At 34.2% G+C, this 24,202-nt stretch overlaps 1 protein-coding gene across 6 annotated transcripts in view; it reads right to left on the reverse strand.

Annotated features, from left to right (window-relative positions):
- LOC145963642 (EGFR adapter protein) overlaps positions 1-24,202 on the reverse strand; it is a 70,603-nt gene that overhangs the window by 26,590 nt on the left and 19,811 nt on the right. For 5 of the 6 annotated variants that reach the window (XR_014436222.1, XM_083085760.1, XM_083085759.1 and 2 more), the window contains one exon: positions 2,871-2,945. Coding sequence is in view for 4 of the 6 variants with exons in the window: in XM_083085760.1 (XP_082941886.1) it covers positions 2,871-2,945 (75 nt within the window). In the remaining 2 variants the exon portion in view is untranslated. Of the gene's footprint in view, positions 1-2,870; positions 2,946-15,295; positions 15,458-24,202 lie in introns of those variants that run through there. The other variant, XM_083085765.1, reaches the window with a different exon arrangement.

Consider the following 24,202-nt stretch of genomic DNA (forward strand, 5'->3'; position numbering starts at 1 on the left):
ACTTGAAAATTTGCTCTCATCCATGTGTTAATAAGCGATATATTGTCGGTTTACTGACAAATATCGAGGAAAAGTATTCTGTATGGTGAGAAGAAAGGCAGAATATGCAAAAGAGATACGCTCTGTAGCATGAGTGCTGTTTCGTGTATGCGCGAGTAAATCCGCAGGTAAAGGATAAACATATCCTCTGCGATCGCGGCAAATGTATGAGTTCAAAAATTACACGAGCCACTCGTCATTGATCTTCCATACGTGAGTTTTCGCAACCGATTCGATTTATTCTCTAGTTTATCTTACCAGCAGCAAATACAGCGATTTTATTTTGCGATAACAGTTTGCGAACTACGTCGAGAAAATATATATGTGCATATTTACTTTAAAAATCCTTTCGGATATACATAGAAATTGTTGAAAACGATTGATTACTCGCTATGTTTTTGAAATAACTTTTTCACTACAGAATTAAATGTATACTAAAGATCGTTAAGCGAAGCGATATACTGCAAAGCAAATGGCGATAATTAGTTCGTTTAGTGTGTAAAGTGCAAGTTTTGGACAAAGCCGAAATTGAGTGTCGTAAAATCATGGAAGCGTACGCTTTAGTATACACATCCGGAGGGATCATAGACATTTTTTAACGCTCGACAAGGCAAAGGCTTTAATGGGGCTAAAGCAATGAAGGATCGTTAGAGGCTGCTCTACCTTCTCGGTGACATCAGTGAAACGTTGCAATGGACACGTTTGGCGTAGGTGAGTGAGAGATGCGGAAGAGACGCATATCATCGCGGAGTGCTGTTTCATGTATGCACGAATAAATTCACAGATAGAGGGTAAATATCCCTCGCAACCGTGACGGCTCTACCAGCAGTTATTTTCTCTCCCTCTCTTTCTTTCTCGCGTTCGTCAGGATTGGTATCATTCGTCATCGTACGTTTATTCAACAATCACCATATCCTCCTTGCATGCATTTCATTGATATCTTAGTCCCTCCTAAATCAATGTATGATCACCAGGATAACATGTCTCTCTTATTTTCTCATTGTTGCGTGTCAAAGAAGAGCGAGGGTGTTTTTCGTGGGCTGTCGATTCTTCTAGCGAATCATACGCACGATCGCGCATCCAACAACAAACTTCTCGTGGTGCATGAACGATTTAGGATAATCGCGACTTTGCGTAACAAGAGTTCGAGCGTGAAGAGATATGCTTGACGGGAAATATACGTCGTGATAGATAAATTTTCGTAGAGAAAAACAGGACAAAATGCATAATTTATACATGAAAGAAAATTTATGATTTACACATGTATATGTGAAATACAAGAAAACAATAAGATAATATATAAGTTTAGATGTAGAAAATCTCAGTAATTAAAATTATTATCAATAATAATAATTGTTGTGATAATATAACAAAATGAAATTTATCGGAGAAAAGGAGAAAGAATGTTTTGTTCTTCGTTCCCCATGATAAACATTCCACGAGGTGCTTTTTTAAGAGGCGCTTACTCCGAAGATCGAGGGAGGAGAAAGTAAGGATTTTTTCAGGTAGAAAATTAAAGCGGGGGCTTATAAGAGAAGCCGTCGAAATAAAACACTAATTCGAAGGATCGATATGTTCTGTACAGTGAACACGGCAAGTATGGATCGCGCGAGGGTGGTCGGCTGCGTGCCGAGCCGACTTCGAAATATTACTGGCAGGGATGCGATAAGGATTACGGGCCCCCAATTAAAGTCCGGAAAATAATAAAAGACGAACGCAGAGCGAGATTACTCTCGTTTCGGCCCCCTTTCTCCTCGCGACGCGACGTTTTATATCTAGGTGCATTCAAAGAGAAAGTCTAGATATTTTTAAATTTATTTTTTATATTAGAGCAAAATGTCTGTAAAATTTGGATCTAGAACAATTTTAGATTTTCTCTTATATTTGTGTTATGTATATAGTGCAAATTGAAAGTGATTAAAATAAATAATCAGTATATCTCGTGATTAGATTGATTCTGTTTCTCTCTCCAAATTCTCCCGCATTTTAATTAATTATTTATTATCAAACATTAATTATTAATTATTTTATTATCAAAAATTATTTTCTTTTTAAATATATTTACATATATTTACATATATGATTCTGTACAAAGATTTCAGAAATATAACAAGAGTGATTCGCTCAAAAGGATATAGGGGTTCGCTGACTTTTCAGTATTAAAAGATTGACGCCCCAAGGTCGGCTTGAAAGGAAGATCTTACAAAGTATCACGAGGATTATCAAACTCGGCGCTCAAGAATGCGGAAAATTAGGCTTCTCGTAATGTGGGTTTAACTTCCGTCTTACGGTCTTCCGTTTTGTTGTAAAAGCTCACCCCTGTATGTTACCTTTTTTCGTCGCTCGCTCTTTTAACTCATTTTAATGAGAGGATTCGTATGAGGATTTTTATATGTTTTTAAATCTTATGTTTATAAACAGATGTGCAGATTGTAAGCAATTTCCCCCTCATTTACATCTCTTCCGAGTTAATTGTGAGTTATAATACGTTTCAGCATTATCTTTCTTTACATTTAAGAACCATAATAAAAAAAATATTTATATTTAAAATTAAGAGCGATTTAAAATAACAATAATAATGCAGTTATTTTTTATATTACTTTAATTTCGCTTTGATATCTGAAAGTAATGCGATATAATGCAATAAGATGCAGTCGTGCCTGTTACTAGAAGAGGCAAACTTTTCGCTCAGAGCTTTAATACGAAACTTCGTCTTAGAAAATGCCGTGGGCACCGTCAAGCCGGTTTTTCGATAACAATAACCACGTAACAACGCAAAATTTCTTTTTTTTTTTTGCAACAGTAACTACATGTGCGTCTTTAATACTCACTTTTCCATCTGGACTGCATACTTTAATCCCCGCGAGCGAGACTATCAGGAGAATGGGCGTGAATCGATCGCTATACTGAAACAAACGGATCAGAAATAATGCATATAATAGTTGAATGAAAATTTCATTTAATGAATAATAATACTATCTATTTCCTGATTCGATAAAAACTAGATTCGACATTGATAAAATTGCGAGTATTTATATTTTTGTACGCACGACTCGCATATACATGTATCCGATAAAATTTCAATTATAATTAAAATATTCTTAAATTAAATAAAAAAAAAAAAAGAAAATTAGGTCGCCTAAAAGTGCTCATCATGTATGCGATATCGCAACAGGCACCAAACCGAACTCTATATACACATAAACGGAGTAAAGCGCGATAATACATTTACAATTTAGGCCACGTACTTAGAAGGGGCCAGCAGCCTTTTCATTCGAGTTTTCCATTGGAAAGCTCGAGCCTCCTGCAACTTTGAAGCGGTCGTCCAATTTCGAAATTGAAAAGTTGGCAAGCTACGCGATGTGATTCAGAGTGGCGCGGACTTTACGCAAGAATGTTCTCTGTTTCTGGTCGGAGACACGGTTCATTGTCTTGAAAAGCCAAGGTTGATGTTAGTGGAGCCACAAAAGGGGATCTCCGGTATAATTACGGTAACGCACAGGACGGTGTTCAATAAAAGATGCTGGCACAATCTTCTTTCTACAGGAGCAATCCGTAAAAGTATTTCGATGCTCCCGTGTTTTTTATAATTATATGGGCCATATATCGTAAAAAGTTGTATTTAAAAAAAAAATTTTTAAACCACGTCAAATTATTCTGATAATTATAAATTAATAATAATATAAAAATATATGTAATATTTACAACTTTAACATTGATGTTATATTTTAATGTCTGCAACACTCTTGTTTGCAAATGCTCATAATAAGATACTTTAATACAACGACTTTAAGGAAGCAAATGACATCGAGGACTTACTTTAATGTACTACGCGTAGCTTCAAGCAGCCTAACAGCCTTCGTTTCTCTAGAAACGACAATAATTATGTCTCCTTATTATAAGAATGCTCTACAATAAGGGGAAGATCCTTTTCGTCAACTGCTTTTGTACTTTTGATTAAAATTGGCTTTATTTTATAATTAATTGTATAATTAAAAATAAACAGATATAATATTTATAATTATATATTATAATAATTTTTTTGATAATTTTTGATAATTTTTTATTATAGACTTTAATTTTGATAAAATATATATCACAATAAAATTAAATGTTTTATATTAAATTGGTCAATTTCTTTTAAATTTCACATATATTTAGCAAAAGCGCAAGCAAAATAACATGTAGCAAAATAATAATAGAAATCAAAATTTGTAATATAGAAAAATAGAATATTTGCACGTCAAACAGTAATAGAGTGGCGTTCTGTATGGCGTATAAAAACGATCGATTCGTTCGAATCAGCTGCTCGAACGACTTGCCTGAACGATGTTCGTCTTTCCATTCGATAACCATCAAGAGACTACAAATGTAGTATTCATGGTGTGGAAGTTTTTCTCTTTATTACACTTTTTCTCCTCTTTCTCTTCTTTCTCGTCACTGTTGCTGTCATCATCAAGGAATAACCGAAGCGACATTACGACGAAACAAATACGAAATGTCACAGTTTTCTTTGCTGTCAGAAGGACTCTTTTATTTCTTCGTCCACAAGATATATCAAAGATTGTAAGATATATCAAAGAACATGAAAAATGCATTTAGATGTTATAAAATATTTGCTAAATTATGATACTGATTTATATAAATTAAATATAAAACTTATATACTTTATTTCAAACAAACTAGAGAATGAATACATTTAACTATAATATTTCTCTCATAAATAGTCATCAATTTTTCAACAAATATAACATGGTAATTATTTAAATCTATTTAAAAAAAATTACAGATATCTAATTCTTTTAAGATATTTTTACACGTAACTTTCTTGCTGTTCGATACCTATTTAATGTTCATATCTGCATATGGATAACATCCATGGAGGTTGATGTTGTTATTATCGTTCTCGCTGCAATGCTATTCGTTGAAATTTGAGCGAGGCAAACTTACGGTTTATTTAAGGAAACCACCAGACGTGATTACGAATACGTGGAAAAGGCGTGGTGGAAGATTCATCGACCAACCTTCGGTCCTCCAAGGTTCCAAATTCAACCCTCTTTGCCATACATCCGGCGTTACGCACCGACGTGGTAGTTGCACCGAACGATCCGATCGAAAGTTCGCATGTAAAATTTATTTCTCTAGCCAATACATATATATATAAAATTTATAATATATATATATATATAATATATATTGGCTAAAGAACAGCGTGCACAATCAAATCTGTTCATATTTTAAAGCTTCTTTAGGCTTTTGTTAAATCTTTAGCCGTCATATCAGACGTTTCCAAAATTTTCTAAACAATTTTTAAATATTTGTTATTTAAATTATTCCTGCTTTTAATTTATTAATAGATTTAGGCAACAACTGATGACTTTTTCCAATAATTATGCCTACCCGATAATTTTTGAACCAATTATTTTATTATTATTGATTAGATTTTTTTGTTTTTATTCTGTCGTGTCTTCTCTTTCTTTCCGATTCTCATCTATTACCTCATTTTTCACCCTCAAAGCAATCAAATTACGCTCGACATAAGATTATTATTTAATTATAGAAATCGAACACGCCATAACACCGACATAAGATTATTATTTAATTATCAACGTCCCTTCCGGACGTAGAAAGTAATTTGCGGGCCGTTATTCGATCATCTTTATCACAGGTTGCTATCGGCGTAATTCTTGCGTGCTAATTACGCTTTAGTGACGCATATACATGATGATGACGACAAAAACGACGACAAAATATGACAGCGACATTTTGATCTCACGATATTAACTTCAAAAAATTTAAAAATTTGCTCTTGATGAAATGAGATCGAAAGAAATTGAAATAAATAATAAGTTATTAAAAAAATTTCTCTTTTTATAATACATTCTTTTTACAATTTTATATGTCGCAATAAAAGATTATAGAAATAATCAATTTTGCGATTGTTATGTAAAATGTAATATAGCTGAAATAAAATTTTCTTTTTATGACAAAGTGATTAATGGGATTGTAAATAAAATCCACTTAAACAAAATAGATAAAAGTAAAAAATAACAAAAGAAAATGTCAAAGAAGATACACCGGCTCAGCGTATCTTCCAGCGTATTAAAGGAATCAGTCTGAGTATTTGCATGACACAAGCTCCTCTTCTCCTTTGTTGCGTTTATTTTGTTACTTATTTTGTCTTACACGATCCTAATTGTCCAGGAAGAATATATTCCCACACTGACACATAATCTTCGATCTCTCTGTGATGTATCCTAAAGGCAATGTAATATATCTAGAACGCAACAATGTTTTTCGTAACCGCGGAGATAACAATCTCTTCACTTTCTTCATTTGTTATGTTTTCTATTAAGCTCTATGGCTTTATTATATAAGATTGTTATATATTTCTATTATATTTTGTGCATTGAGTTATATTTACCACGTATTTAGCAGTAGAGATTTACTGCTGAGAGACTTAGTACTAAAACTGGCATTATTGATCATCAAAAACCAATCGATCGTTATCCATCGAAGCCAACCAAGTTGGAAGATTTTGATATGACTTCAAAGTGATCGTAGCAGGCAGACGCGATAGGCGGGAGTGGTTCTTTACAGAAGGTAGGCGAGAGCTTTTTTTAGCGGATCATCCAGTTCCAATCGGTCGTCAACGTAATCTGTCTGGCCCCTGAGGCGTGGGCGGCACTGCTACCACTTTGTTTCTGAGAAACAGCATCCGCAAGGTGGATTTTGCGGCCGTAGCTAAGCAAATTTGTCTGTTTGATTCATCGACAAAGACACTCTAGATCACCTCGGCCCCGCAAACATCAATCATCCGCGCTGTCATTGAAGATTGAATGTCAGTCTTCTCATAATCCGCCAAAAATCGACTGTGTTCCGTTAGATAAAAAATTTCACGTAAAAATATTACCTAATATCAATACTTAAAGTTTCGTGTTATATATTATTTAAACGATATAATAATATTATTTAATAATATTATTTAAACGATAATAAATATATTTTTGATGCATTTTTATTAAAAATTAAAATGATCTCTATCTAAAAAGCTTCTGTTATCTTATATACATAAATTGCCGTTTTATAAAACTCTGTACGTTAATATTATACTGCATATGTTACTATATATTATAACAATAAATGCAAGGAATATTAAACAATATTTATGCGCTGACAATTTTTTTATACTCATCGAGACGACAAGCTGTTCAGCGAGAAATCAAGAAGAGTGACCTCTCAGGGCGGAAGTTCTTCATCGAATGACAGAGCAATTGACATAATGAATGCAATTTCATTCGAAGTAATATGAAGAGCATTGTTAGCAGTGGTGAGCGATTAACAGCGAGAGAGTGTGCGTTACAGAAGCATATAAGAGGAAAGAAAAAACATGAAGCGGAAAGGAAAAAAAGAATGGGTAAAAGAAAGACCGACCGGTCGATTGCATTCGCATTATTGGAACGTCGCGTTGATGTTATTATTTACGAGACGTCGTTAACTCAGACATGAAACTTTGCATCCCGCGTGGACGCGCACGCGCGTTAATCTTTCTCTCCATTAATCTTTATCCCGCGTGCGATGGCGTCCTCATAAATATGGATTACGGAAATGCGTATCCCTGCAGTCGCACTTATCTTCGAGGAGAAATAATCGCTTTCGTTTCCTCGGGAATGTTTCCAACATTGATCCCGAATGTCGTATGGCTGTTCGATCCGAGCTGCACAATTCGCGTTTTCCCCATAAGCAAGTTCCGGCGTTCACCATTTGTGTCGAACTCCAAGAAGTAACTAACGAATAATCGCGATATTCGGAAAAAGCTTCGAGAAGATTTTCAAGGACTGACCAGTATCCTCCAGTAATCGAGAGGATACGACGAATTCTACTCTGTTTGCAATGGAACCGAAGAGTCAAGAGCTGATCTAATATGCTTTAACTCACTGACAGTAAACGAGGAGAAACTGATGGAAGGAATCTAAACGGAGACAACCGGGGAGAGAGGAGAGCAAAAAGAGAAGCGCAGGATGGAAGTCACAAATATTCATATAATAGAAAGCCGAAGAAATAAGCTGATTCTGCAAACAGCTACTCATTGCCATTGACGGGTATTCCGTGCTCGTTAGAAAAGACAGAGAGGCAGGCGGCAGACAGGAGGGCATTGAAGGGGATAGGATTTTTATCTCACCCCTCCAGTTTTCCAGTCTTTCATTGAACCGATCCAGGGTCGGTCCGAGGATACATTGAGTCTCTCTTCACGGGCAAATTTCCGGGGAAACAATACCAAACGTTTATAGTCAATTAACAGACGAGAAGGCGAAGGCTCGCTTTTAATGTACCTTGCTCTTCAGGGAAGCTTCGGGAATTTCACGAGAACGGATAAAAAGGATGAACTGATGTCTCGAGAAGACGTCGTCGCAGTAACGATCATTTCAAGGTTTTTCCGAATATTTAATTAAACGAATCTGCTCGTAAAGAAAACAATATAAACAATCACATTCAAATTTAATAGATGAAGAGAGTATTTTGTTTTTATATATGAAATAAAATTTCTAACATAATGCATGTTCTAAAATGGTAATTAAATGGAGATGCATTTTTTAACACATGGAATTTTTCCATTAAATAATTTTCTATTGAACGATTTGTGATTATTATTCAAAGAGGATGATGATATAAAAGTGTATCATCTATTTGAGAGTTTGATATAATTAAATAATAAATTATTTAATTGTGCTTTATTCCTTATTTTAAATAAAATAAAGTAATATTCAAATAACATATTCAAATAAATAAATTATCAGCTATGAAATATCGTTAATCTCTGTAAATGTACTGCTGTAATATTTACTCACGAACCATTCGCACTCGTGTATGGTGATGCAATGGCTATTAAAACTTGGTGAAGAGAGACTAGTTACGCCGGTACATTACATACGTACCGGTGAAGGGAAACACCGAAAGGAATTCCCTCGGAAAGGGGTTGAACATGTCCTTTGATTTATCATCCATTCGAGCACAATGATGAAAGATATGCTCTTTGCGGTAATTTGTCAGCGAATACGAAATTCGGATAAACTATAACATTCAGATTGTATTCTTTTGTATACAATCTGTCTTTATTTGCCCCCTCGCGTACAAAGTATGTATATATTTTCAATTGTTGTATCTAAGACCCATCAGTAACCTTTTGTCTGCTCACTTATTTAGGTCTGTTCACTCATTTAATTTATAGTATTAAAACGATTATGATTAAACATAGAGTCTATCACGATATCCAAATAACGCTTGATTACTTATAATAATAATAGATATAGAGGCGACAGAACCATTGTAGGTTCGGAATGTTTTATAGCCGCGATTAGTAATATCGCCATTAACATCTCTCAGCTTATTGGGGTTGATTATCTTCGCGGAAACTTCGTCGCGCGGGTGATGGCCGCACCCTTAGATTTATGATCCTCTTTGTCGAAGTACAATGATGGAGGATCTCCGCTTTCAACGCGCGATTCATCGTGCGATTCGAACTCCGCGGAGGCCGGAAAATAACTCACCTCACCTCACCTATCGTCAATCCACCTATCCCACTTTTTTCTTATGCTTGTTACAAGACACACCCTCGTTTTCTAGAATGGACGACGGTTCATACGTGTTATTTGTCACTCGGCGACAATGTAAAAATCCCAGAAGCTCGCGCATCTTTTTTCCAGATGGAATTTCGTCAAGCAAGCTTGATTTATGAACCTACATGAACCCACCAAGTGACCATAAAGCACTCGATGTCCCGGTTAAATAGCAATGGAAGAGATTCAACATGACAAACGACTATGATCGAAAGTATTAATGCTTTTGTCCTTTCCGATCTATATTGGAAGAAAATTAATGCTTTGTGTCCGAAAAAAAATTAAAGATAATAATAATAATTTATCTTATTATCTTATCTAAAAGTATATTAGGTAATCTGCACATGTATTTAAAGAATGCGCAAAAATAACTTTATTTATATTCTGTCATTTAGTATTATTTATTATATTTTATGCATTAACAATTGTAAGAAATGCTTGAAAAAAATCAACAAAATAATTTATCAATTTGTAATAAACAATGAATTTATATATTAACGCATTTATAAATCACGATCTGAATCAGAATTCTCGCTTGATTACTCCATTGACTAAGTAGAGCATTATAGGACCCGTATATCTTCGATAATCTGTAGGATGTTCTCCATTTAGTCGACACGAGTGCTCCCCTGGGCCACTCTATTTCGCGATCTTGTCCCTCTGAAACTTCGTCTAATAGTGTGAGACCGCGTCTTGTGATTCATAGTTCATCGCTCCACAAATCAAATATTTGAAGAAACCCGTCACGTCATATGAGATCACGACAAATGAGTGATCGTGGAAAAAAAATCATCTCGTGTGAAATTCGTATTAAAATTTGTCCAAAGTTAGCAAAGTTATTTGAAAGAAGAAGTTTATTTTCTGATAAAATTAACAGAAATCTTCGCAAATATTAAAAAATTTTAATTTTTATATATTTATTTATGTAATATAACAATTTTTTTTTCTTTTTTCTCTGAAAAAATTAGATGGACATGCATTTAGTCTGTATCAATTGAGAAATGAGATTAGATTAATTGTTGGAAAGAATTTTACAACCTTGTTGGGGTTACAAGTTTTCATTTTCACATTTATAAACTGACGATTGCACATTTTTCTCGAAACCATCGTATATAAAACCGGACCGTGGTGTTAATCAAGAGCAGAAACTTTTTATGAGGGTTACGTCGACAAACAATGGTGGACGAGAAGAGGAAGGAGAAGGGTAAGAATAAACAGCAACGGTACTCGGCATGATGGCCGATCTCCATGCGTGGAAAGTAAAGTGACTGTGTCGTGGTATGGTGAATAATAAAACGGAGAGGGATGATCAAGTGAGTGATCGACTCGAATAGAGGATAGAGGGTAGAGTGGTCGGTATCTTCTTCCGTCGCCCGTGGCCAGATTAGATTGGCCTACCCTTCGCTGTCGTCGTCGTCATCGTGGTCGTCGTGGTCGTCGTCGGAGATGGCTCCGTTCCCAGCATCCTTCTCCGAGATGCGATATGTCCTTTTTTTCTTGTTGTGTGTGTGCCAATGAAGCGTCTTGAAGATTACACCTGTGGCTCGTACCACGATGTGAGATATCAACCGACGAGGAAAACACAGGTTCTTTCCAAGGGTCCGATTTTAATCTATATATTCATCTTCGTAATATATATACATTGCGATCTTTATTCAAATCTCGACAAAATGTCAAAAGAAAGCTGAAATAAGGTGATTTCGGAGAACTATTCTTCTCTTGAGCCGATGGCGGACAATAATTCCAAGCACAATTGGACATTGTCAACAATATGGCACTGTCATTTTCAAAACTCTTCTCTATGACTTTTGTACGAATGCAATTCTATATCAAGCAGTTTCAATGTCCATCAGATTGTCATCGTAATCCGTTAATTTGCGTTAATGCGCTGTGTCAATCAACGTGCCGTTTTCATCAACGCGTCGTTCCCAGTGACTGCCACCGGCGTACCGTTGGATAGAAACGTCGATTGAAAAGTTAGTAATTAATATGCGTATGCGTTTACAGTTGTTGGAATTTAATATTTTATTTCACGTTTACTAGATAATAAAAGAATAATTTACGCCATTCTTTAAAAACTTTCCTCAGCAGTCTGTCTTATTTTAAAGGTTTTCGGGTAATAGATGAAAGTTTGAGCATACTGGAACTAAAGTTAGATTTATGCCAAGAGAGGAATATCATACATATATCGTATCTTCAGTCGTGATTAGTAGCTTATGCGTGGTTTGTTGAATTAATAAAATCTTTTTGTTCTAAATCTGAAGCGATGCATAATGAAAATGCTCTGTAGCACGTTCAACTCGTGACATGAACCGACGGCTTTCGCTTCGTGATCCACGCGTGGAGAACAGCGCACATAGGGAACCTATATAAGCTGTGACTGTTTATCGAAACGTCACGTACAGACGACCTATCAAAACCAGAAGCGCGTTGCTTAAGCTCGTTTCCTCTCTCTTCTTCCTGTTTCATTTAGCTTTTTTACGTTTTGGAAATATATTAAATGTACGCGGTATATTTATACGGGATATTTTTTAGCAGTTGGGCAAAAAAACCGCAAAAAGTAATTATTTTATTTATGCAAATTAAATTTGTAAAATTTACATTATATATGTGAAATATAAAATATAATGCAGAATATTAAAACGTTATGTTAATTGTACATGTATTTATAATTTTGTAGTAAATAATATTCTTTCTACATCGTTTTGAATCTTCAAAACTTCCCTACAGAAGCTGTGGCTTTTTGAGTTGTGACAATCCTCCAGGGGTGCGATATGGCGTGATTGCAAAATTGAACGCAATCGCTGTCGAAAGTTTGAAGTGCGTTTGTCGTTTCGACAAAGCAGTTTTATTTTTTTTAACTATGATGCGATATATTTGTTTCACAGGCCGATGGTTACGAAACCAATCAGTGCAATCCGTTCAAATGGAAGAGCAAGTGCACAAAGGATCACATGTTCAAAAAGTAAAAAAAAGAAAAAGGAAATTTTGCTATTCTCGAAAAAGACGGTGTTAAAATTGGCTCATGATTTCACCTACAACACCTTTCAACAGCAATATCACTAAAATCTAATGTATTCTTATATTGTAGCTTATATGTTTATGAACAAATCATTCGTATAAGTTATTTGAAATACTAATAGTAATAAAATTGAGCTATTATACTTTATATCAATACCATAAGAAATATTTATGTGTAATATAGTATCCTAATTTAATTGTCACTAATATTTGTATATATATTTATTTTATTAATTATAAACATCTATGCAATTTTTATATTAAATTTAGTTTCTAAGTTTCTTTTTAATAGCTCTTACGTTGCGTTTAAGTTATATATAAATTTTTTTCTAATAATACTTGGATTTAACAGATTTTACGGATTAATTGAACGAGCGTAGGAAAATTTACGATCAAACAATATTCCATAGCATTATAAGTAGCTTTAAAAGTGAAGTTTCCTTATAAATCTCTTCTTTACAAAATTGATCCTCCTAGATGATATAGTGCATATATTTGCTAAATACTTGAAAACTCGAACATTTGATATTTAAAAATATGCACTTGCGAATATCACTTTACATGATACGAGTGTAAAATTAAAATTTTGCATCATTAAACCTCATGCATAAATATATAGATATTTATTATAATTATATATACAAATATAATAGAATAATCTTTCCTTTCTCTTCTCAAGTTCTTGAAAAAAGTATAAAAAATTTATGCATTGCGGCTGAACATCGCTCAAGTCTTTTCAAGTAATAAAATATTTTACGGCATAATGCCAACATCACGTAAATTTCATTAACTAAAATTATCTCGCTGCTTTTGCGCTCAAAAATAATTACGGAAATAATATCATCACAAAGAAAGCCGAATAATTAATCTTTATTATGCACGATAAATGCGAGTCACTATATAGACAGTTTCATCGGAAATGAGTTAACGCACAATGTTTGAAGCATTTAATTACACTCAATGCTACGTATTGAAGCAATGACGATATAAAGCAATTTAAATAACATTTTTAAATTAATCTTTGATAGTTTATTAACCTTAAGTTTAATTTAAAGTTTTAAATTTGGAACTCTATTATTCTATTTATTGTACAATAGGTTAACTACAGTTTTGCATAATAATTTTGCAACGTCGTACTTGTTGAAAGATATTGGTGCATAAAACATATGTAAAAATTTTAATTTATCTCGTTTGATAACTTTGACGTTCGGTCAATGCGCATGTAATGATTGTGATCGAATCACTTATTTTAATGAAATATTAGCAAAAGATAAATTAATTTTCACCGGATATTACATTGCATGCTCGCTTTTCGAGAGAGCGGACAACAGTCATACTAACGAATCGTTAAACGTTTGCGCGGTCGAGTGTTCGACGAGCGTGCGAATCTTCCATTTTTAATTGGATTACTTAAACTAATTAATTCTCGAACACATACACAGAGGAACGAACAGAGTGGCTCTCATTAACGCGACACAGAGGAATTAACGGTGAAAAAATTTATTGACAGACAGGAACATGTCAGTAATTTATAGTCCGTGTAAATGCATGACGTGCGTGAAATACTTTCTCTCTCTTTCTTTCTTTCTTTCTCGCTTTTACTATAATGCTTTTTTTTATTTTTGAGCTCCACTTGTAGATATCGATTGATTAGTTTCATTGTCAGTTCTCACGCGCGACGTATTCGTCTCTTTCAAATGCATGGCGTTCTAATAATAGAAGCATCGTTATTTGTGAACATTTTACAAATTATCAGACTTTTTAATAACGCAATAATATAATTCTCAATCCGCAGCGATAACAATAGCAATCACCTTTCCTATTGCAAGTTATAGCAATATTCTTTCTACATCAAAATCGTTTATCATACCTTTTTGATAAATCTCTTTTTTCAACGAAAAATGGATGAAAAGTATTAATACATATTTCTAGAAAAAACAATTATTATCATGCTTCCATATTTTGCATGTTGCGCTAATTTGGTAATTATTGTTTGATTAATGTCCTTATGGTAAAATATTATGTATATCGTAGACAGTGTTTATGCAAAATAATAAGCAAGTAAAAATTTCATTTTAATGTGTGCAAATTTAAACAAATTTAATATAAAGGAAAACATCATAAAGAGAATATTATAAAAACATTATTATGAGAGAAAATGTATGATAAAAGGAGATTTATGAGAAAATATATAATAAAAGGAGACTTAATTAAAGACATCGCGCGCGTAGATGACGACACAGAGAATGAATTCAGTGTTACGAAATAATTGTTTTAATTCATTTTATTTACTTTGGGTTTATTGATCAAATTTGCAGTACGAAAAACAATCATAACGTAATAAATTAAAAATGGGACACAAATTTATAAGAAATATATATAAAATAATTTCAGCAAGTATGCATTTCAATTGAAAAAAATAAAATACAAAATGAACTTACAAAATGAAATTATATAATTAATATTGCAAATTAGTGCAAGATAGGCTAAATTATTTGATTGCTCCTGTGATATTAAATTTAATCAATTCTGAGAGATTTAAAACATTAAAATCTATTATTGCAACTGTGATACACAAGAAATAATCTAACAATTTCGAAATAAAAAATATCTCTTACCTCTTTTCTGGAGTATTCCCATATAATCGATAGCGAATACTGTTGATGAATAAGGGATGACAAAAATAACACCGTTATGGGGTGATTACATAATCTCGGTCCTATCGAGAAAAAACGATCGCGTCAAATGAAATTTTTATGGAACGATATGATACGCGTTTCGCTTGTTGGACGCGACTGACAGCACCGTGTTGCGCCACGTGGACCCCAACCACCCCGTGAAAAGCTTCGCAAGCGTAGAGGGGGAAAGAGGATCATGCGCGATGCTTAGCTCCGTCTGCTTCGAATCAATCTCTTCTACTATATTTCTTCTACTCGTTTCGTTTGCTTTGTCTCGCTAAATGCATAATTAATAATTATACATATTTCATTGCTCTACAGTCATTGACATGGGAAATCCTTTTTTCAACTCATACAATACTATTTAACAGATCCGTTAGGAAATAAATTTTAAATGCGATTGAAAGAAAGATCGCAAAGATTGTAGTCGAAATGAAAAAAGTATCGCAGATTGGGATTTCAGATGCAATTTTTATGAAAGATTATTAATTACCTAGACCTGCTGGGACTGTTATATTGAATTTCTCTTCGCTGTAACTCAGACTACAACCAGTAACGGCTTCCTGTCCGATCGTTAGGAAGGACATAAACATAGCCATTATCCTAATTAGGACTTCGTAAACCCAAGTGGCCAATAACTGTCTAGTAACCAATAACTACGCTCCTATTACATTTACTCTATATACGAGCAGCCAAATAATACAGATATTTCGAAACCATTATCATTATTATAATATATTTGACATTTACATTTTATGCAATTATACAAGACGTTCAAGAATAGGCAGAAAGTTTTGATTAACCTTGTTCGAAATTTGAATTTTCTATTATTGTGCTTTAAAAAGTTTCGATAAATTCTTCGACATTGTTATTAAAAAAGATCTGATTTTACTTTTGGAAATTACTTGTCGCGCCAATTCCAAGACGTTTTGTACATGTATAAAACTTAAAATATCAATTACAATTTATGTAATATGAAACGATAACACACATGTACACACACACACACACCCACACGAATATGCAGTTTCAACTATACGCGGCGCATTCCAGAGATTAATCGTTCCGCTTGTCAGTCTCAACGCGTCAAAACGCACTACGTCTCTCATAAGCGGAAACGTGCATGTTACATCAGTGCTCGCTTCGAGTCTCTTGGTCGACAATCTCTCCGTTATCTCCTTCTCGGCCTTTTGGTCCCGACATTTGTAACAGGCTGAGCCCGCAAACTCATCCCGCATTTCTCCCATCCCGTGCAGGGGTGGATGGCGGCGTGATGTTTACATTTCAATTATCCAACGTTTCACTCTGTGCCATTATTAGTATTTGCATCATTTAGCAGACGCAGGAAGGAACGTGCCTCAGCACCGACTCGACTGCTTCGTCTGATTTCAGAATTGTTAAAAGGAGAAGGGGTTTGTGCGCGCGCGTGAGTTCACGTCGAGGATACGAATCAGTTGGTTATCCAACCATCCCACGCGAACAATTATTCAGGCGTGAAAGTGAAGCTTGTGCTGAATTTGAACCAATTATTTGCAATCGATACGCTCTCGAGTGTAAAACAGTAAAATGCAATCGTAGATCGTTATCAAATTTTCCGATCAATTTTTCGATTTGTATCTAATTCGACGTTCCTGCAACGATCGAAATAGACAAATATTTTTTTCTTTTTTTGGAAATCAAAACCCCTAATTTTCTATGAAACCGAGATTGCCAATTGCTTACAATAGGAGCGACAATGCGAAGTAAAATGCGAGGTTGCTCAATATCCCGCTGGGGAACTAAGACTTAAGTCCATGAAACGACCGGAAGAATCTGTAATGGTAGAGAAAGATTGCCTAGTCCGAGAAACTCTAGGGAATATTGGAGAGATAAAAGACACGTTGTTCCCTCTTGTCCTACCGGCGGAAATAGGATCTTCGAAAACGATCGTTAGCCGTCCTATCCACGAATTTTATTTGATCGCGTTGACGATGTCAACGAGATCACTGATATTGACCAGTTCTTTATTTCTCGTCTCTATTAGTCCATTGTTGAGATAAAATCTTGTCCAGTGTGTCGACGGTTGCTCTAATCTTTTTAGCTTAAATGATTCTTATGATAACATCTTTCTTTCTCGATTTCGTCGAGTAATTTAACTGTCTTCATGTAATACTACAATGTACCATTTCTTTAGCAATTTATTTAATATATATATTTTTGTTTTTACGTATTTTGCGTATGATAATAAATATGTATATATCTCTGTAAAAGAAGCGATCATTTATGTAATGGAATAGAATTTCTAGAATTAAAAAAATAATTTTATTGTTCCTCATAGGAGCAATCGAGAATATATACTTTATGTATTACATTAAAAAAATTAAATAATAAAATTCGTAGATCTTGTAATTTTCAGTAGAAATGTGGCACGATAATTTTGGAAATGATATTATATTGTTGTATCACTGTGAAAAGAGAAGAAGAGAGAAAAATTCTTTTGCTATCTCCGCCAATGTCTCTAAAATTTGTATACGCAAACTTATTCTTCCTTTTCCTGCCATGGTTATAGTTAGGTATCTTCTTCTTCGCAACCAGCCATTTCTACTCAAACTTCGTGAATATCTGATAATCGAAGAGACGAATCGTCTGGCCATTCGGTTTGCGGGTAACTACACTTTGCGCGGTTCTAGAGTCTGATAAGATGGCAGTCTGGACCAAAAGGAACATATGGAGAGGACGTGTTCGCCAATGCTATCTCTCTACAATACAAGAACGAATCTTCCTGCTGCTTGGTGATATAAATTAGAATTACAACAAAAGAGATTGTATTAAAAACCAATTTTTTTCTTTACAAAATTTCGTAAAATATTTTTTTATGAAACAAGGAAAAACAAAAAATAAGTATATTGTTAATTTAATAATGTTAATTTAATATGTGTATTGTTAAGTTTATATATAATAAGAATTTTAATGTATGTAATAAAAATTTTATGTATATCGCTTTTTAAAATTAAAATTTTATTAAAGTAGTCATATAAATAGTAACTACACTTTTTTTCTATAATTACTAGCAGAGAGAAACAAATAATAAAAATATTACGTTTTACGTAAAATTAAGTTTTTCAATATGTTATATAATTTAACAATTTTTTTGTGTAATTTATAAACATATATCTAATAAAAGACAGAAAAGAGAGAAAGTTTAATTTTCCAAAAATTTGTTTTGCAATTATGCTGATAACTATGAAAGATTTTGCTCATCGTGAAATACCTTTCGTTTTGTGTTTCAAGGACAATGGACTGCTCTGTTATCACCATTCATCGTGCGATATATATTGCACACCAGCGCTCTTTAAACCTTTTAAGTCAGCAACATGCTGTCGTACCGCCAACTGGAATGGAAAGGCTCTTAGCAGGTGCTTTAGGTGGGCGTGTTCAACCGCGATATAGTACCTTTTAACCGCGGAAACGCAGTAGAAAGCACAACTACGGCCCCGTCGACCCTTTTCCCTCTCTTTTTATTTCCATCTTTCTTTTCTTTCATTGCATCGGCCACCCGAGGAACAAAACTCCCTTTTTAGATCTTTACATGTAAAAAATAATGAAGTTTCAGAATGTTTTACAAACTGATAATAATTGCCGTTCACCTCCAACATTCAAGTATATATTTGATACCGCACATTCTCAGTCTATTTAAATAAGAATGAGAAACAAAGAGAGGAAATTTGGCGTTTTTAAAAGTCTTATCACATGTCATTCAGCTTATAACGCATGCATAAAAGTTAAGCATATATTCACTTCTTGAATGCGTGCCAGCTTAAAAGCCGGAAACATTCCGGGAAAGGTTCAAAAGCGAATCGCGTCTAGTCGAAAGAAATTCACGAAAAAGTCGGCGCTCTAAATATTACAATCCCTTTGCTCGAACGCGAACCGTCACGTTGGACCCCTCGCGTGCATACAAGGAGTTCTATCCGCGACGCGCTATGCGCAGAAACCCCATAGCTCGCCATAAAGAAAATCCGTGACGGGTCTAGCTTCCGGCTTTCCTCCAGAAATATCCCCTTCCCTTTTACCACCCCGTTCGTCTTTCTCCAAAAAGTATCGCCCGACACCGACCTGCCGCTATATCAACCCCCTTGCATATGTACATCATCCCTTTCCGCACAGCGGGAAGCGAGATACGCCCTTCGATGAGTCTGTCTTCGCGTTTTAAAAAATGTAATTTTAAATTTTAACATTTCTCTATAGCGTAGGATCTATAACGTAGTGCGGATTTCAGCAAGTCTTTTCACAATTTCCTTGTTTTAATATTCATATTCCACGATATTTGAAAAATTTATGAAAAATGATTTTTATTCAATATTATTGGTACAACCTACAGCATTATAATTACAAAGTATTAATTTTAATTATATTATTTTAAGGTGAAATTAAGAGATGATTCTAAATTATATTTTATTTGTGAAAAATGATACGATTAGTCATAAGGATACACGATGTCATATGTTATTACAGCGGATAAGAGATAGCTATTTGCTAATAAATATTTAATAATATGGTACGTACTCATAATCAATCGATAAGAACTGGTTTAATTATAACGTTGCAAATGAAATGATTATTAGCGATGATTGATCTGACCTACAGTGAGATGAATTTGCAATAATTGCTTAAAGCTTATGTAAGATAAAAAAAAAATAGAAAAACAACCGCAGATACAATACACATTTTATCGGTTTAATGATACCACTTTAATTATCTGAAAATTATCATAATGTTAATTAAACTGCTATTGGGATTAATCAACATCGTAGTCACACGGTTGAACTACTAAATAATAATTATACTATGATATTTATCAAACAGTTAAATCGAAAATACAATGCAAGCTTATAACTAAGAGTTACAGGATTATTTTTTTCTTGGAAATATTTATGCAATATTTTACTGCTCTCTTTTGCTCTTTTTTTATTTCTACAATATATAAAAGAAATAAAAGAAGAGAATAATTATGATATAATATTTTCCACAATATTTCAAGGAAAAACAATGGTAACATTTATTTTCAAAATACGGAAACTGTAAAATCTCTCTATTGATTTTCTAATAGTTTTAAATTTCATAATTTTTAATTTTTTCTCTTTCTTTCAAACTTTTCTTCATTTCTTCATTTTCTTCATATATATTTATAAAATACAAAAAACTGCGAATATGTTTGATTAAAGTCACATAAAAAAGTATAAAAATCTGTAATCAAATGTATATATCTTCATAGGACGGATTAATGTAATACACGATTGTGAATATCAGCTGCAATCCAATTTTACTAATCCATTATTTATTTGAAATTCAATCAGTGATAAATCATCCATTTTTGAAAAATCGGAAATTGATTATCGCCAATGTAAAATCAAATCATAGTCTGAAAAAGGTATCTGTATCATTGCATACATATACGTGATTCGCTTTCGATATTGGAATAGCATCCGTCGTTTCCCCATTTTCCTTAAAGCTGCCTACACCGTGTGAGAAGTTTTCTCCTCTTCGACAGACTACTCAATATGAGAAACAAGAAGAAAAGTGTGCGGCAGAACGAACACGAATGGAACTGCTCCAACGGCGGGAGAGTTTTACCGTAATATTTGAGATCATTTGAAATACTTTCAAAGAGTGGGCTTGTGTCCAGCAGACGAAAAAGAGAAGACGAGAGCGAGAGAGAAAAGAAGAAAGAAAAGAGACTGCAGACATCGCGTCCCGATCTCCATTCCGAAGGAAGACCTTGCGCGATAGATCCACGTGCTTTCACCTCTATGTCTACATATCTATCTCTCCTCTACGAGTACAGTATGTTCACAAATCTGTAAATTGATAGTTTGATAGCCTTGTTCGAAAAATATCCGTTAGATATCTTTTATGACGCGGTGCTATTATTGTTTTGTTCGATAAAATAATAATAACACAAATTATTGATGCTTTTGAAATAGATATCTATTTCCTTCACGTATATTTCGGTATATTCGTTATCGGATTCTCAGCGAATTGATTTAATTATAATTTCCTAATAGTTCTTTTTTCATTAAATTATTATATATAAATTATAATTTTAAATTTTCCCAATTTTATGTATATCTTTGGATTCTTACAATACCGTATATTTTTTTTCTTCTCCAATTTTTTCGAGAATTTTATTTTTACAAAAGTAATAAAGCATTTGAGAAATAATAAAATTATTCACATTATTAAAAACTCAACTATAATAAGAAATTATATAATCAATATTTTAAAATTAAAAAAGAACAACTTAAAAATTGTACATTTTGCACAATATTCCGTTTAGTTTCATTTTAAAAGCTTTAAATTTTGCTCTTCTAAACCAGACCATGCTCGTCTCTTTGCCCGGCCTATCGTTTCTCTTTTCGCGTTTGTCAAGGGCAATGACAGGATATTAAAGTAGGAATAACGCGTAGACTGCAGACTGTAAATATCCGGTGGTGCTCGGCTTGCCTGACGTTCACAATGAACAGACGGCTAAGCTCCGCACAGCCAAAAGGATTCCCGAGCCGGACATGAACGGCTGAGAATCTCAACTGTCTGTATGAAAATGCACCGCAAAATTTATTGCATGTCCGCTATGAAGTGCCGGTCGAGATAATAGCGTTGATGAGGAAGATATAAATTACTTGGTGCTGCGAATAAGTGACAAAGGCAGCAAGCTGCTGTTTTCCTTCTTTTGAACTGGTGTGTAAATATATATATTGCGCGAATTATTTGGACGATCGCTTGATTGATCGAATACACGTTTTTATGGTAAAACTATATTATTGCAATAACCGATGTAATGACTATTTTTATAATTCTTTTCGTCCCTATTTTTGTGACGTTAATTTATATAACATCTTAACGCCCGCAAATGCAAATGAATGACAATGAGAAATGGATTGGAATATTTTTGCAAATATAAAATATACAGACAAACAATATATATGTGTACTAATAGGTATGTATATGTCTTTTTGAGAGAGAACAAAATATGCGCACAAGATGAAAAACATCTCGAAAATTGCATATCTTCTTAGGTGTTATGCTAATCAAAAGTTTTACAAAAATTTTATATTCCTTGCCAGAATAGCTGCGAAAACTGTTATTGAAGTAACTTCTTGAGAATTTAGGGTTCTAATATAGAGGGACTACCGGAGAATTTATGAATTTCAATGACCAAAGGCAATATCACGCAGCTATTCTTTATTGTAGCTAATAAAGAAGACTTTAGGCCAACGTTTATAGGACGGAAGTCACTTTTTTCTTACTCGCGATTAAATCACTTTTCTTCCTCTTGGAGCATTTTAATTGTTGAGATTTAATAGTGGAATATACTTGAATCTTTTTGCACAATTTCTGAAAGAGTGAATGGCTAAAAAAATTGCTTAACTAGAACTAACTAGAGCGTTCATTTTAGACTTTTCTATTGTAATATTATGGTAAAAAGAGAATGGACAATTAAATAAAATCTACGTATCTATGAACGAGTTAATTTTTACCTTAAAATGTTCCAAAAGTAAAATAAAAAAAACAACAATAAATAAATAAAAATAAAATTCTCTCTGATATTTTTTTATTTTTTTATTAATATTTTTAAAAAAATTTTGTTTTCCGAATTTTGAGCTTTTCCTTCTTTTCTAGTATTAAAAAATTCACAAGTTAGATACGTGCCTGTAGTGTTTGCGAGAAATCCGTCCCTAAATGTTCTATTTAATAGTAATGGCCATCGAGAAAGACGGTTCTACATCATCGAGCAAAAGACGCGTAACCGACGTTTGTCAGGAATAGCTAAAAGTACATCGAGTATGAAAATATTTGGAACCGTCACAAGCTCTTTGACTTTGACCCGGATCGAACATCTCTCGACGCGCGATTTTCTGCATCTGAGGAAACCTAGTTTGCTGCGAAGGAAAAAAAAGATAGGACGAATACGAGGGATATGAAAAGACCGTAGGCGAGGACGAGAGAAAAAAACCGTAAACGCGATGCGGAGACTCCATCGGTAGTCTGGCTGGTGGATTCTCTCGTAAAAGTGAGCCCGGGAGAGTAATAAAAGGAACGACAGATAAGCCGCTTCGTATTGCCTTTCGATCGATGGCATGTTGCATTGACGTATATATGTATGTGCCAAGCGAATTCGCGCCGAACACTTTTCGGTGATAATGCTCGAATTCATCGCCAATATATCTCCGTAATCTGCGACGAGAATATCCGTAAGATATATTTCCTTGCGATAAGATAGATCGAGTTAACTTGACAACGCTTCGACGCGAGATTCTGTATTTTAAACTGAATTTACCTAAAAACCTTTCGGTCGGTCGATAAAATTTTGCATTTACAACACCGTCCATTTCCCGAAGCATTCTTTGGTCAACAGAGTCAACACGTTGCTAAACTCCTTGCGCCAAAAGCCACTCTCGTCGCATTTACATCTACGTCATCAACACGCTTACGCCCGCGCTCACGCTCACGCATTCACGTCTCGGTTCAAGAAACGAAAAAGAGGGGGAGAAGGGCGGTTCGCACACACGACCACGAAGAGGTTCAACGACCTGCGGGAATGCCGGTACACCGGCAAAGGCTATCGTTTTAAACCGTGTTCGGCAATCTCGTAAGACTCTTGGCCGCTGCCGTGCGTAGAAGCGTACCTTTGATAACGGCAACTACGACAAGGACTTATAAGATCGTGGTAAACTGCAACGGGATAAAGAGATGACATGTGTACAAAACTGATGTACTAAACCGATATATTTTCGATGACCTCGATCCTGGATGCTACAAGAAAAATACTTTATACTCATTATCGCACTTTCCAGCTGCTACGAATAA

Source organism: Camponotus vicinus, unplaced genomic scaffold (assembly GCF_025532165.1).
Source record: "Camponotus vicinus isolate PSW18456_S1 unplaced genomic scaffold, iyCamVici1.0 SCAF_13, whole genome shotgun sequence".
Classification (NCBI taxonomy): Eukaryota; Metazoa; Arthropoda; class Insecta; order Hymenoptera; family Formicidae; genus Camponotus; species Camponotus vicinus.